Here is a 13075-nt window from a genome sequence, read left to right as displayed (position 1 = left end):
GGTCTCTGCTTTTTCAAGCACAGAACAACTCCAACCCACCCCCTCCCCCAGCCAAGTAGTCAGTGCTCAGCCTGTGGGAAAGGTTGGGCTGCTGTTAAATCCCCTCACTGTCAAGTTCTGGCCCCAAGGCAAGGATGAACTGTTCACATCCAGATTGAGCTGAGAGCTGTCCCAGCTCAGGATCTGAACCTGCCTGGCCAGGATTGTCCAAAAATACTGAAAACAGGGTTTTGTTTTGTTTTGTTTTGTTTTGGGGGGGGAGGGTTATTGTTGTTGGATGTAAAGCATAGGCATTTGCCTAGACAGACTGCACGTCGGGGGCACATGCCCGGCCTGTGCTGGCGCTCAGGATCACACACAGTTGTTCTTGACCCCCACCCTCCCCCACCAGGAGCCTCAGCACAGACAGAGGCCAAGAAAGCTTGCCCCTCCTCTCCAGTGAGGGTGGGCTTCTGCCCCCATGGGGGCTAGAGGCCAAAGGCCCTGAGTGAGCGAGCCATGCGCCCTTCCCGAGGGCCAGGGACTCAGCCAGGCTCCCCAAGGGCTGCTGACTCCACTCAGCCTCCGACAGCCTGTTCCAAGCTTATCTGTTGGGTTTTCTCAATAACAACAAAAGTCCAACTTTACTGAACCCCTTGTGTTATCCTGGGCTTTCAGTTACAGTGCTCCTTAGCCCTCGGGAGCACCCCCGGAGGTGAGTGCTGGCATCGGCCAGTTCACAGGGGCAAGAGCCAGGCTTAGGGCTTCAGCGTTGGGGGCCCAGCAGCCCAGGCCTCAGATCTGCTCCGACACCCCGAGCAGCCGCTCTCTGCCCTGTGCTGCCCCTGCGACGGCGTGTGGAGGGTTTGCTCCTGTCACACTGCGAGGCAGGACCCTCACACCCACTTACAGCAGCCGCGTACGTTCGCCTGAGTCGTGTCTCCTGACCACCGTTCGTGCCCTTCCAGATGAAGGACGAGAAGGTGTGAGACGGGCCCAGGCCCGCGAACAGCCCCCTCATGGCCAGGCTGCCTTCCCCACTCGCCCCTCCTCTCCCTCCCCTGGGATTATCAGCGCCCATCGTGGTCAGAAGCCACATCCCTCTACTGCCTTGGGCTGATTCTTAGTCCGTCTTCCCTCAAGTCCGTGGTCTGTTTCTGACTCTGCCCTGCACTCGTTCCTCGGTCTGTCTTTAAACTCTAAGTTAACCTGGTTAATCCCTTCATGGCCACACGCCCGACCCTGTGTGCGGGAGAGCCCTGTCCTCCACTCCCTTGGGAACGCAGGCCTGCTTCTCAGGTGCTCACCCACGGGTGCCCCCCCCAGCCCACCCCCACCCGCCCAAATCAGCACTGCTCCCTTCCGTCTACTGAATTGCTTTTGCAAACGAGACCTTGTTCCCATAGCCGTGGTACATCCACGAAGAGGTCCCTGCAGGCTGTGGGGTCGCTACAGCCCCCGCTGGGCGCGCAGCCCCAGGAACACAGACCGCAGCTGTCCGACGACACCCAACACCGCCCAGAGCAGGTGTTCCGTTTCATCCCTCCCCGGCTCCTACGCCGGCCTTCAGGTGGGGTGCCAGCAGCCCTGGGCTGCGGGAAGGCTTCCCCTCTGCTTAGAAAACCTTGAGGATCAGCTTCTAGATCCTTAGTTTGCACAGGACAGTTCTCGAAACTGGCGGAGGACGGTTCTCACACCCCAGTCTCGCGCGGTGCCTTGCCCACAGCTGGACGAACCTCCCACGTATGAAACAAAGAGATCATCTGAAAACTCTCAGAGACTGCTCTGCTTCTCTGCCGCCCCATCTTTGCCGCCTCACGTGCCTTTCTATGAAAGGTAAGGCTTGGCCTGTGTCAGGATGTTCTGATTGGAGAATAGATGAGGGACGTGGACTCTCTTCAGTGTATCTGGAAAGTTTTCCAGGACAACCGAAACATCTACCATCTACTGGGTAAAACCAATGGATACAAATTTTAGGTGTTTTGAGATTCTGCATGCATTTTTTTAAAAAGTAGCTAAAACTTTAAAACTCAAACTATATATTTATCTAAAATACAGTCAACCCTCCTCTTTGTCTCATTTCATAAAATGTGAAATATTTGTTTATCTGTTTAGGGCAAAACACCTCAAACTTACAACGCGTGATTTTAAATAAGAACTTACAATGTGTGAGGTGGTACATAGCTGTTCAAAACTCTTTCAGCAGATATGTGAGCAAAACTGCCTGAAGACCAGTCTCTCGTGGCTTCCTACCAGAGGAGGCCTAGACCCAGGATCCGTTAAGCACCCTCCCCCCCCCGCCCCTGCCAGCTGCTGAACCACAGGCTACTTTAAAAAATATCCTTTGGTGGGGGCACTTGGGTGGCTCAGTCAGTTGACCATCTGACTTCAGCTCAAGTCATGATCTCATGATTCATGGGTTTGAGCCCAGCATCAGGCTCTGTTGGATTCTGTGCCTCTCTCTTTCTCTCTCAAAAAAAAAAAAAACCAAAAAACAAAAAAATCCCATTTAAAACATTTTTAAAAAAACAAAATTTGGGGAGTCCTATGAACATAAATCTTGTGGAGGTCTGCTAGTCCCTTGTGAGTTAGAGCTATCCTTCTGAGCACTATGCCTCAGTTTCCCCACTGGGAAATGAGGATTCTAATACCTAGCTCAGGGGGTATAGAAAGCACTTGGCCACAGCAGGGACACAGAAAACAGTTGGCTTTTATTATTTAATGAATGGGACTCAGGCCAGCTGGCCAGATGGCCCCTGGCTGGGAGTTCAGAAATGTCCCTACTTGCCAAGGAAGGTAAACCAAGCCCTCTCCTCATTCAGGCTTAATACACAGGGTCCCTGGGATACCCAGCGCTGACTGAGTACGTCCCAGCGCATCTGGACTGTTCTTCCAGCACACAGCCTCCCACATCTACCTCCCCGGCTGATGCCAGACATCATCTCCACCTGTGGCTCCCAAATCCCATTAGCTGCTTTCTGGCTCTGCCCCACATCACAAATCATGATTTCTCAAAGAAAGTGAAAATCCACACAATTCCTCTGTAAGACGTTTTTCATAAGGCCACTATTTTTTCCCCCATAAAATAAGCAGCAGCCTGGGCTTGCCTGGTGAACACAATAAAGGAGCACTTTCAGGAAGACAGTAACTCAGCAGTGGCATACGCAGGGTACCCCGCCTGAAAGTACCTCGCTGAGAGTCATAAAAATTCAATAGGACAAACCAGTTTTAGAGCTTGGGAGGCAGCCAGGTTCTTTTCCACCATTCTCGCAGAAATCATTAATCAAACGCCATCCTCAAGTCCAGCAGACTCTGCACTTTTCCTGTACAAAGGCTGCCATTTAGTTCCTACTGACCTGCCACTGATTGACAGAGCCCTGCAGAAACGCCGAAATGTCTGTACTTATATTTAACTGACTCAAGAGTTTGGAAGAACACTCGGCTGAACTCTGGCCCCCTGTGCCCAGCCCGGGATGGGGGACTTAGCACGTGAATATCTGTCCAGCAAGTACCTTCAAGGTCTCTTGAAAGGTTGGGTCCACGGTGTTCCTTTGGACTCCAGTCTTGCGTTTTCCGTGGGAGGATCTGTCGGGCAGCAGATAGGTCTTCACGTACCTAGTGGCCAAACGCAGACGGGACAAGGTGAAAGGTCAGGCGGGGGGTGGGAGCAGGGGCCAAAGGGTTCAGGAGGAAGAGAATCACACATCAGCGTCTTCTGTACCCTGCTTCCCTGCTGGATTTGAGGCTGACAGAAAGGGCTCGGCGGCCTCCCCTGACGGGGAACAATGGTAGTGCTGGGTATGCAGCTTCTGGTTTACACGGTCTTTGGCCATAATCCTCCAGAATGTTCCTGGGGGTGGGAAGCTCCCCCGCTTTCCTCGTGCCCTTCCCCTAGAATCTATATCGCTCATGATTCGCCATTTGGTGACGATCCTGGAACCGGAGGCCGGGCGCGGAGTCTCCACGGGTGGCAGATTCTCGAACCCGCCTGGGTGTGGGGACCCTATGCCAGCTGGTCCTCCCTCCCTCCACCCATTGCTTCCTCCAACGCCCCACCCCCAAAAGTGGAAATAGAAAGTATATGCCTCACACTTTACTTTTCCCTTGTGGGGGCCTCTCCTTCCACATTCTGCCCATCCCCTGAAACCCTGTTCTAAAAAGATCCCTCCATCCAGGGAGGTCCTGACACTGTCCTGGCTGCCCTGGAAGCTTCCACCCCCCGGCGCGCTCCCCACAGCCTCGACGCTCCCGAAGCAAAACGGACCTGGCACATCTTGCTGAACTGAACTTCCTCCTGTTAACCTATAACAGCTTATCTTCTATGACCTTTCTTGCTTTAAAGTCTAGTTTGTGTGGGGCGCCCGGGTGGTTCAGTCGGTTGAGTGACCAGCTTTGGCTCTGGTCATGATCTCACTATTTGTGAGTTTCAGCCCCACGTGGGGCTTGCTGCTCACTGCTGTGGATCCTCGGTCTCCTCCTCCCTCTCTGCCCCTCCCCCACTCATGCTCTCTCAAACACAAGTAAAGGAAAAAACATTAAAAATAAAGTCTATTTTGTGTGATTTTAGTGTAGCCCTGTCTGTTCTCTTCTGGCTACTGTTTACACAGAAGGTCTTCTATTTCTGTCTTTGGATCCAGAAGGAGTCTCTTGTAGAGGGCACAGAGGTGTGAGGCACTGAGGACCCTTGGGAACCAGCCCCAAGCAAAAGACATTGTGCACCTGGGGCACTTTCTGTCTATTGGTTGCAACTGTTTTGGTTTTTTTTTTAAATGTTTGTTTATTTTTGACAGAGACAGACTGTGAGCAAGGGAGGGACAGGGAGAGAGGGAGACACAGAATTTGAAGCAGGGGCTCGAACTCACAGACTGTGAGATCATGACCTGAACCAAGTCGGACACTCAATGTACTAGCCACCCAGCCGCCGCCTCCCGGTTTCTCTATAGTGCCAACCTCACCGCTCTGCATTGCTGAGGTGTCAGAACTGTACCTTTCCAGACCGTGTGACACAAACTAAACATTCCTTTAAATACATGCAGCTCTTAAATTAGGTTAAAGACAAAGTGTGGAGTGACAAACCAAAATTACAACAACAGTAAGAGATGAATAATTTTAAAAACATATTAGTCTCTTAAGTCTTGTGGAAGACAAAAAGTAGAAGTCCACGCCACCGTTAAATAACACCTGCTTTTATAACTGCCTGTGTATTTGCTTTTCCCGAGGTCTTCGTTTCCTCGTAGGTCTTTGAGTTACTGTCTGGTGTCCTTGCAGCCCACCTTGCAGGGCCCCCTTGACAATATCTTGCAGGACAGAAGTTTCTAGTGTTAACAAAGTCCCTTGGCTTTTGTTTATCTGAGAATATCTTAGTTTCTGCCTCACGTTTGGAGAAAAGTTTTGCTGGATATAGAATTCTTGGTTGATAGGTTTTTTCTTCCCTCTTGTAGTCCATTGACCATATCTACTGACTGCCTTCTGGCCTCTGTAGTATCTGACGAGAAATCTGCGGGTAGTCCTCCTGAGGACCGCCTCTGGATCCCAATACCTGGAGGAAATGCCGCAATGGCTGCCCGCCTCTGTGTCTGCACCTCTGCGATCAGAAGCAGCCATGCAGTCAGCATGGATCCCTGATACTTGGAGGACAAAGTCCTTTCACTGTGCATGTGGACTCCCGCAAGCTGTGTATAAGCTGCTTCCACTGGCATGGCTGCGGCTGCAAGTGAGGGACGGATAGCGGCTATCCTGCTAAGGGCTGAAATTGCTTGAAATTGATCACAATGTACCATCGCGGCTTCCCCTGGAATTTCAAGCCTTTACTAAACTCCGGAGTTCCAAAATAGTTACATCAGACAGATGCTCCCGGTGCAATTGTTGTCTGCAAAGGGAGACCGCTTCCTGGTGCATCCCCCCCTGCCACCATCCCAGAATCCTCTCTGGGCTATTTTTCCTTGAAAAAGCATTGAGTTTTGTTCTAGCAGGCATTTCACTGACGGGCAACTCAGTGTGACCCTGGCAAGGTTTGATTTTGCTCAGGTGGGTGGAGTAGCCCTCACTCTGGGGCTAGAGCGTGTCCTACTGCTGTATTCCCCTGAATGCCCTGGGTGTTTAACAGTCTCCACTCTGGCTGGTCAGAGCTCCCATCTTCCCCAGCTCTGGGCCACACCCAGCAGCCACACTGTGACAGACCTCATGAAATCTTGTCCTGCGTATGAGCAGCTGAGTATTTAGCCCGAACCTCAAGGGGGTCCCTATTGTGGATTTTTAGGTCTACCTCTGTGCACGCCACATCTCACTCGCTTCCTATCTGTTGAGTGTTGATCATGTTCTAGGCATTGTTCTGAAGGTTTAGTATGGGCAACTTCAGGGAAACACCACAAGAATCCTTTGAAGTAGGTGCTGTTATCATTCCCATGTTACAGTGAGGGAACTGAGGTATCGAGAGGCTGAGTGGCTGGCCCAAGGTCAAGTCGCATACATGGTGGACCAGGGCTCAAGGTCCATACTCCCAACCACCTCACTATAGTCCTTTTGAGGATTACAAGAGAGGCCCGGCGTGCACGAACAGTCAAGGGCTGAGTGAATGTCCCTGACTGGACTGGAGTCTGCAGAAGGGACAGGATTGCAGCTGCTACTTGTAGCAGTGGTATAGGGAGAGTGGTCCCAACACAAGCACGAAGAAAGCCTCTCTTTGGAAAAGTCAGGGCGGTAGCTTTGAAACAATGACTATTCCAATTTTCCTAGAGCATAAGGTATAAATTGGGGAAATAATAGAAGATACTAGAAAGACAAGAAGGATGCTGTTTTGGAGACCCTTAAGTGCTACAGCAATGTACTTCATCTGTCTACACTGAAAGTTGCAGAGGACAGTCTGGCTGGACCAACAATCCATCCCCTCTCCCTAACTGGTAATTAAAAAACTGTGCTCCAATTTCCCATGTAGGAAGAAAGACAGACAAAGATGTGGTCCTTACCTTAAACTGTACTCAGAAAATCAATTCCAATTGTAATGTGAAAGGATCTAAGTATGAAAATACTCTAATAGATGAAAATAGAGAAGAATAGATTTATAACCTTGAGTTTTCCTACAGACTCAAAAGGCAGACATTTTAAAGGAATTGGACATCGAATTCTCTGCAAGAAAAGCTATCTTAAATAGTGTGAGAAAACAAGTAACATTACAAGGCGCCTGGGGGGCTCCAGTCGGTTAAGTGTCTGACTTCAGCTCAGGTCATGATCTCGTGGTTTGTGGGTTCAAGTCCCAGATCGGGCTCTGTGCTGACAGCTCAAAGCCTGGAACCTGCTTCGGATTCTGTGTCTCCCTCTCTCTCTGCCCCTCTCCCACTTGTGTTCTGTCTCTTTCTCTCAAAAATAAAGCGACATTTTAAAAAATTAAAAAAAACAACTAGAAGATATATAAAATACATAGAACTATGAAGAGTCATAGTCAAAACAGGTTTTTAAACACCCCATACTCCTGTAAATAAATACAAAAATGACAACGCAATAGAAAAATGGCAGAAGATATGAATGGGAAGTTCATAGATGGGGAACCCTAAATGTCTAAGTTGCTCATCTTTGTTAGTGATCAGAGAAATGCACACTAAAATAATGAGATATCTTTTCATAGCAATTGGAAAAAAATTCTTTTTAAAGAAAGAGAGAGCATCAGCAGTGGAGAGGGGCAAAGGAAGAAAGAATCTTAAGCAGGCTCCACGCTCAGCACAAAGCCAACTTGTGGCTTGATCCCATGACCCTGGGATCACGACCTGAGCTGAAAGCAAGAGTCAGACGCTCAACGGACTAAGCCACCCAGGTGCCCTGGAAGAAAACTTTAATCTGTTTACAGATTGTGTGAGACAGTTTTTTTGGTTTGATTTTTCCTGTAAGGGAAGTCAAATTTCCCAACACCATGTATTGATGTTCATCTTTTCTGTGTTGATTTCTAATAGCCCCTTGATCCTAGAAATTCCCAAATTTAGCTAAGATCTGCATCTGGACTTCTGATCCTGCTCAGTTGACCTACTTAGCTATCATTGCATCAATAATACACTGTTTGAGTTACTGTAGCTTTAAAATAATTCTTGATAGGCCTTTTTTAGTTTAGTTTTTTGTTTGTTTGTTTTTTTGTTTGTTTTTTTTTACAATTGTCTTGGTTAATTTTCGACTTTTACTTTTCTACATAAACTTAGGCCCAATATGCCTATCATCCAATGTCAAAACTTAGGAAAAGAAACTTACGGATTGCACTTTCTCTTCTTTTCCTCTCCATAGGCAAGATTCTTACAGCCCTTGATGCATATTTCTAAAGAACGGGTTTTGAAGCAATAGCGAATGGCAAACTCGATTTCTCCAGTGATGTTAGCGTTGTCAAAATTTCCCGTCTCTGTACAAGTGCTGTTAATGCTAAGCAGACTTGCCTGAAATTGAGAGTGACAGATGCAATAAATTAGTTCACAATTATCCTTTCGTTGTTGTTGTTGAAGTTCTGGTTTCAAGATCTCAAAAACTCATGTAAAACATGCAACCTGACTCAAAGTTAATAATACACCAGCTTGTGCTTTGCCAAAATCAGCGGCCACACATTCTGTCCTGAGGAGATGGGAAATCCTCAGTCTGGTCTTGCCCAGATATGGTGTTTGCCTCGCAGTCAAGGTACACAATCTCGTTCTTTAACACAAATCAGTTGGGATGAAGTGGACTATTTCCTTGGTGATTCTGCAAAGTTACATCTCTCAGGAGGGCAGATAATACCCATGGCAGCAACAGCCAGGTGGAAAGCAACAGAGCGGGGATGCTATCCACCATGATTGGGAATCCGATAGGGCTGGATTCAAAGGCTTGTTCTACTGCTGGTGAGCGGTGTTAAGGCCTAAATGGAAAAATGAATAGTAGTCTCCTTCGGTTACAGTAAGGAATAAATGGAATAAGGTGTGTGAAGTATGCAGACAAGAACAAGAGGGATTGTGTTTAAATGTTTATGGGCACCTAAAATGAAAAACGGAACTACCACCTCAAGTGAAGACATTGTGAGCTTACATAATACAGACAAGTAGCATGGGATGTCCGTGGCTAAAAGACCAATAAACTGCTGTATCACTGTTAAATTTCCTTCAATATTTGGCCCCTGCACATGTAAAATTTCACTGCTGACTCTATAAAAATAGAGGGGAAAAAATGATTTCCATTTCTAATTCCCAACAAGTTCCTCCACACTGTAAAACATCCAGAAAAGAAAGGAAGAAGAACGTCTGGGGCTTTCTCTCCCACTAGAGAGCGAGCCAAACCAAACCGCCAGCTCGTCAGAGGACCCGAACCTCAATTAACTAATGCCAAGAATATACTCAACTTCACCGCACCTAGTCACTGGCTCTGGAGGGGAGCGGGGCACTGATCTGCCCACATTGCCCAACCCATTGTTCGAATGGAACACAGTCTTCAAATTTTGCGTCCAGAAAGACAGGGAGTGGTCGGACAGCATGATCACCGAGGCGCACAACAGTGAAGAGAAACAGGTCAGGATGCCTGGCGGATGGTGGGGCGTGGATCGCAGGCGCTAAAAAGTTCTGATAATTAAAATGGCATTCGTCCCGGGACCTCACTTTGGGCCATGTCAAACTAAGTTGTGTTACAGCAACTTTTCTGCCGAGAACAGACAGAAAACTGAATTTAAACACAAACAGCTTCACAGCCGTTGTAGAGCTACCACGACAACCAGGGTGAGGGGTCCAAGCTACTAGAGAAGGGAAGTGTGGCCGTGAGCCTGACCTTCTGAGTAGTTGGTCTCCCTTTGAGGCATTTGTCCCTTTGTGAGCAGACAGAGCTGGAAGACGGAGAAGTCAAGTGAAACACAGTGGCCATGGGGCTCAGGAGCCAAGCAAAGGGGTGGGAAACACACTGGTGTCCAGGGCCCTGAAAGGCACACAGAACTTGAGCTGAGTTCACAGAGAAAGGTGAACTGCACCTAAGCGAGACGAAGCGAGACAGACTCTAGATTCTTCTCCTTCCCTCAAGGGATTTGCTGATTTGGAAGCTCTCAGTGAGCAGCCGAGAAGCTTAAGAAGGCTTTGAAAAGCTCATCTTCCTGGAGAAGCCCACCACAGAGGAGGGGCTTGGAGACCCCCACACGTTCAGTGGGGACTCCACCCACAGCCTTCCCCGGAGTAAGAATCAACCGGAAATGGAGCAGTCCTCATAAAGACTGAAACCCAGCTTCGAACGAGCTGGACACCAGATGGATAAAGACGTTTACCTTCACTCTGTGCGCTGGAAGCAAAAGTACATTCTCTCTGAAGGGGAGTCACACCCACTGAAAGCGACTGGAAGCTCCTAGAACATGGGTCTCTGCATGTTCCTACCCTCCACTGTATCTCCAGCACCCAGCTCAGTGCCTGGCTCACCACACATTCCCCAGTAAATATTTGTGAAGGGGATAGAGAAAAGCACTTGAAGTACTTTGATTTAAAAGTGCTCTATGTAAATATTCTGGCATGATGAGGTAGGCGGTCTTGTGCCTGAAGGAGCCATAGAACTGAATGTAAGAAGACTCACTCGGTTGGGTGGCCGTCCTAATCTTGTAGAACTTCCTTAAGTCACTTAACAGCAGATGCCAGAGGGAAAATATTTTTAAATAAAACTACATGTCAGCACATAATAAACTTGCTGAAAATCAAAGACTAAGGCAAAAATCGCTAAGGCAGGGAAAGAGGAAAAGATATGGTATCTTTAATGGAAGAAACCACAAAGGGCAGGAGAGGATGCACCCCAAGGTGCTGCTGGGGCGACTGGCTTCTTCTGTTGGGGAGGGCGGGGAAGGGAAGGGACAGTAGGTTGGGTACAGACACAGTGAGGTCAATTTTGGTATCAGGAGGATTAGGCAATTCTGAATAGATTTTTTTTTAATGTTTATTTTTGAGAGAGAGTATGGACAGAGGGAGACAGAGGATCTGAAGTGGGCTCTGCAATGATGGCAGAGAGCCTGATGCAGGGCTCAAACCCACAAACCATGAAATCCTGACCAGAGCTGAAATTGGACGCTCAACTGACAGCCACCCAGGCCCCTGCCTCCATTTTTTTTTTTTTTTTTTTTTAAGTAAAAAGGGTCCTTTGCTTAAAATGAGGATGGAGATCAGCAGGGTGGAAGGTCTGAAAGAGTCTTGGAAAAAATTGCAGGGGCGCCTTGGTGGCTTAGTCGGTTAAGCGTCCGACTTTCGCTTGGGTCATGATCTCGCGGTTCGTGGGTTCGAGCCCCGCGTCAGGCTCTGTGCTGACAGCCAGCTCAGAGCCTGGAGCCTGTTTCAGAGTCTGTGATTCCCTCTCTCTCTGACCCTCCCCTGCTCATGCTGTCTCTATCTCTCTCCTAGAAATAAATAAAACATTAAAAAAAAAAAAAAAGAAAAAAGAAAAAATTGGAGAAGGCATGAAATGGTCGATCTGAGGCTTGGTTACCCAGAGAAACACATCGGGCTCAGGAGTGCTGGCCACGGGGGGACAAACAGAGTAGACCTGATCCCCGGGCACTGGCGCCGGCCGTGAGGCCCGCCCTACTGTGTGGACAGCTGTTCAGGATTGGTCCAGAGAGGGCTGCCCCTGGCCCATCCAGCTTGGTGCCCAGAGTGATAACTCACCCAGGAAGCGTTAGAATCATGCAGCCTTCGTTTCATAAGTAGTCAGCGGAGATCAAAGCTGGCGGGGACGCACCCTAAGGTTGCACAGGAAATCAGAGGTAGGACTGGACCAGGGGCACCTAACTCCTTGGGTGACCAGCTTCTGGTAGGCTCTCTGAGCAAGTCAGCTGCTGCGCCTGCTTCAGGAGGAAACGGGCAGGCTCAGATCGCGAACAGACAGCGGAGCGCCTCCTCTGGTCAACCGCATTCCAGACATAATTTATGTCTTTACCGCTGTTGCCTTGGGAGGGCAATCAGGTTCTGGGGTTCTCGTTTCTGGCAGCCAGAACAGGAGCTAGGAGCGCCAGATGGAGTCGGCCAAGAAGCCTGGGCCCCGAGGAGGGACTATGAACTCAGCCCGACTTTTCCTCGAGCCGTTAGCGCTGTCTGTGGGGTTTGAAAGAAAAGGAAATCTGAGCGAAAGCAAAGGAGGCGCAGGCGGGCAAGGAGCGCTCAGGGGTTTTCTCTGAAGGGCACACATTATCTACTGTGACTGCGAGCAAGGCTCTGTGCCCTCTTGAACAGCATGGGTTTGAACGATGCAGATCTTTCCACTAAGCACAGCACAGCACAGTATGATAGATGTGTTTTCTCTTCCTTAATGATCTTCCTAACATTTTGCTTTCTCTAGTTTACAGTACATTAAAAAAAATTTCTTTTCAATATTTATTTTTGAGAGAGAGAGAGAGAGAGAGAGAGTGAGTGGGGAAGGAGCAGAGAGAAAGGGAGACACAGAATCAGAAGCAGATTCCAGGCTCTGAGCTATCAGCACAGAGCCTGACACAGGGCTGGAACCCATGGACTGTGAGATCATGACCTGAGCTGAAGTCGGAGGCTTAGCCAACTGAGCCAGCCAGGCGCCCCTCTAGTTTACAGTACATTATACATATAACATTCAAATAGGTGTTAATTGACCATTTATGTTATCAGTAAGACTTCTGGTCAACAACAGGCTATTATTAAGTTTTGGGGGAGTTGAAAGTTATACACAAATTTTTGACTGCACAGGGGGTCAATGCCCCTAAGCTTCCCATTGTTCAAGAGCCAACTGTATACTTTAGAAAGAAAAAGTCCTGATCACACCGAGGGCGTTACCGCAGAGTGGTCAAGATGGTGGCTTTCATTCAGCTCCCAGCCCTGATGCTTGGTGGTTGTGTGATCTTGAGCAGTATTTGTACCCTCTCTAGTCTCAGTTTTCCCCATGTGTAAAATGGGGATCTACTTCATAAGACTGGGATGAGACTCAGTTAGTTAATGTGTCTAAAGAGACTTAGAGGGGTGCCTGGGGGGCTCAGTCAGTTAAGCGTCTGACTTTGGCTCAGGTCATGATCCAGTGTTCATGGGTTCCAGCCCCACATCGAGCTCTGTGCTGACAGCTCAGAGCCTGGAACCTGCCTCAGATTCTATGTCTCCCTCTCTCTCTGCTCCTCCCTTCCCTG

The 13075-nt window shown here is 48.7% G+C and overlaps 1 protein-coding gene across 5 annotated transcripts in view; it reads right to left on the bottom strand.

The window, feature by feature from the left end:
- SYTL3 (synaptotagmin like 3) overlaps nt 1–13075 on the bottom strand; it is a 98298-nt gene that overhangs the window by 6091 nt on the left and 79132 nt on the right. For all 5 annotated transcript variants that reach the window (XM_077755127.1, XM_077755129.1, XM_077755132.1 and 2 more), the window contains 2 exons: nt 8212–8390; nt 3492–3594 (listed from right to left, as the gene is read on the bottom strand). In XM_077755127.1, coding sequence (XP_077611253.1) covers nt 3492–3594; nt 8212–8390 — 282 coding nt within the window. The remainder of the gene's footprint in view (nt 1–3491; nt 3595–8211; nt 8391–13075) is intronic.

The sequence above is a fragment of the Crocuta crocuta genome, unplaced genomic scaffold (assembly GCF_008692635.1).
Source record: "Crocuta crocuta isolate KB4526 unplaced genomic scaffold, BGI_CrCroc_1.0 scaffold11, whole genome shotgun sequence".
Classification (NCBI taxonomy): domain Eukaryota; kingdom Metazoa; phylum Chordata; class Mammalia; order Carnivora; family Hyaenidae; genus Crocuta; species Crocuta crocuta.
Note: the sequence above shows the minus strand (reverse complement) of the source record. Positions and strands in the feature narration are given on the sequence as shown.